Source organism: Gavialis gangeticus, unplaced genomic scaffold, assembly GCF_001723915.1.
Source record: "Gavialis gangeticus isolate Ggan-Ray unplaced genomic scaffold, GavGan_comp1, whole genome shotgun sequence".
NCBI lineage: Eukaryota > Metazoa > Chordata > Crocodylia > Gavialidae > Gavialis > Gavialis gangeticus.
In genome coordinates, this window is record NW_017729022.1 from 154,130,666 (window position 1) to 154,133,047 (window position 2,382).

General features: G+C 48.2%; 1 protein-coding gene across 4 annotated transcripts in view; it reads left to right on the forward strand.

Moving 5' to 3' along the window:
- The window catches only part of THADA (THADA, armadillo repeat containing), a 368,709-nt gene that overhangs the window by 122,100 nt on the left and 244,227 nt on the right, over positions 1–2,382 (forward strand). For all 4 annotated transcript variants that reach the window (XM_019516368.1, XM_019516370.1, XM_019516371.1 and 1 more), the window contains exon 28: positions 1,902–1,991. In XM_019516368.1, the coding sequence (XP_019371913.1) occupies positions 1,902–1,991 (90 nt within the window). The remainder of the gene's footprint in view (positions 1–1,901; positions 1,992–2,382) is intronic.

Here is a 2,382-nt window from a genome sequence, read left to right on the forward strand (position 1 = left end):
CAAGTATCATCCAGAGACAGGTGTAGATTCCCTCTGGAGGTAGGCAGTTCCTTGATCATGAGTTTTGAGAGAGAGAGAGCAAGTTTCAGATGGTTCAGCTCTTCTCTCTCTGAGTCTATGGTTGCTGCCCCCTCCTCCTGGGCAGTCCTTAACTTATATAGCCCTTGTGACCTCATTTACCTGGTCCAATGGAGGCCAGCACCTGTTGGCTGTCAGCCAACCAATTTGAAATTCATCACTAGTTGCTGGGCAGACTGGCAGTCCCTAGCCCACCAGGGTGCCCAAGCCTCTCACCCAGGTATGTGATACCAGTCACATAGGCAGAGGGAGCAGGTTTCCCCCCTCCCTTGGGAATGTATCCAGCTCAGGTTACCTAAAGAGATAGGGTAAGGTGTGTGTCCTCTGCTGGGCCCATCCTAACCAAATTGTCACAGAGCAGAGTTTATAGGGAGAAACAGAGGTGGCCTTCTGCCACACCCTTCGCCTGGTCACACTTTTTTGAACTAGCTGGCCATCTGTCACCTTACTGAGAACACCCCATTGGTGTCCTAGCATGACACAAATCTATCTATGTTCTGTTGCATGGTGATGTGCCCAACTCAAAAGAGAGGCATACCCAGACATGGAACTGAAAGCATTAGAGGGCATCATCAGAGCCGTTCCGTGGAAGTTGGTTCCTACATCTCTCTATAGGGTCACTGTTTTGGCCTGGTCCAATAGGAAATTGGCTAGGCAAATCATGTTCTGCTTGCCTGCCCAGTACAGGACAAAAAAATGTAAATGGTTTCAGACAAATCCAAGTACAGCATGCCAAAGTGCTGAGGGAAGCGAAGAGTGGCTGCAGCTGGGAGCAGTTAAAAAAACCAGTGGAAGCATTCTTACTTCCAATGTCACTGGGTCTAAGTGATGGACAAAGGTGCTACTAGCTGGGGCCCCGTGTAGCAGTCTCCACTGGAGGTAGCCAGTCCTTTTGGCAAAGGGCAGCTTATATACAGTCATTCAGTCCAGGGAGGTCTGCTTTGGCACTGCTGTCACCAGGCACCATTTCCAAGTTATATCAGGACAGGTCGTGAGGACATGGGCTTGGCACATCTGGATCAACCATGTGTACAGAACTTTTTTAGACAGGATCTCAAACCGGATCCCACCCCCACTCTCATTCACCATGGGGAGGGATCTGCTTTTGTTGCCACATACAGCTTGGGTAACAGGCAGTAATCGAGGTGGTGTGTCCAGTGAGCTGCATTGGCAAGAATTCATCATGTGTGGAGGTGATCTTTCAGGGCAGCAACAGCATCTCTAGGGAAAGCAGGCTTCATTTCAGCTAAAAGGCATGAAACAAACTGGACAGAGTGCAGCCCTGGTTGGGTTGGTCTTTGCTGGGAGCCAGATCGAGGTGGACCAACTTGATGGTGTGTGAGGATTGCACCAAGGAGGTGATGAGGCTTGGTGCTCTCCGCCACAAAGTCAGGTTATGAACTAGGGACTCCTGCAGCAGCCCTGGAAATCACAGGCACTAGGTAGATAGCTGATCTCCTATACGAATTGCTATGAGGTGGACATGTCTTTTCTTTGGCCTAAATTTTGTCAAGTTGATGTTTAAAATTAGGAAAATTAGCTGGTTTGGGGAGTTACCTGCATCTGGTGGTGTTGGCCTGATTCTCAAAATCTCGGAGAACCCAGCAATTCCTATTGTAAATACAAAGCCCTGACCTGTATTTATATCTTTTAAATGAAAACATTTGAGTCCCGTTTCTTCAGCTAGTTCCTGTGGCTGTGCAATTGTCCTGGCATTGTGTTGATTACAGGATTGTGGTTTTATTTAGGTGGCTCGTATTTTGAAATGAGCAGATTACTGTAGAATACTAATTGTGATTTCCCCCCACCCTTTATTTTTGCAGAATGACAGGCAGAGAATTTTTCTCTCGGTTTCCAACTCTTTATCCTTTCCTTCTCAAGCAACTGGAAATTGTAGCCAGCTCTGGGGACAGGTAAGAAGATTGCACTTAAAGTTCTGCTACATATGGTGGGACATAAAATGTGAGACTTCAGAGACACGAATTTAAATGCATCATTTAAACCAGTATTGTCAAACATGTGACCCATGGGCTGGATCCAGTTTGTGGGAATGCTCTGTCCAGCCCACTGGGCTAATAGCAGGCAACAGGAAGTTGGGGGCATGGTCATAGAATCACTGAGTCAGAAGGGACCTAGACAGATCATCTAGTCCGACCCCCTGCCATGGGCAGGAAGGAGCACTGGGGATGGCAGGGGTCATAAGACCCCAGCCAGGTGCTTATCTAGTCTCCTCTTGAAGATTTCCAGGGAAGGTGAGAGCACCACCTCTCTGGGAAGCCTATTGCAGGCTCTGGCCACCCTTAC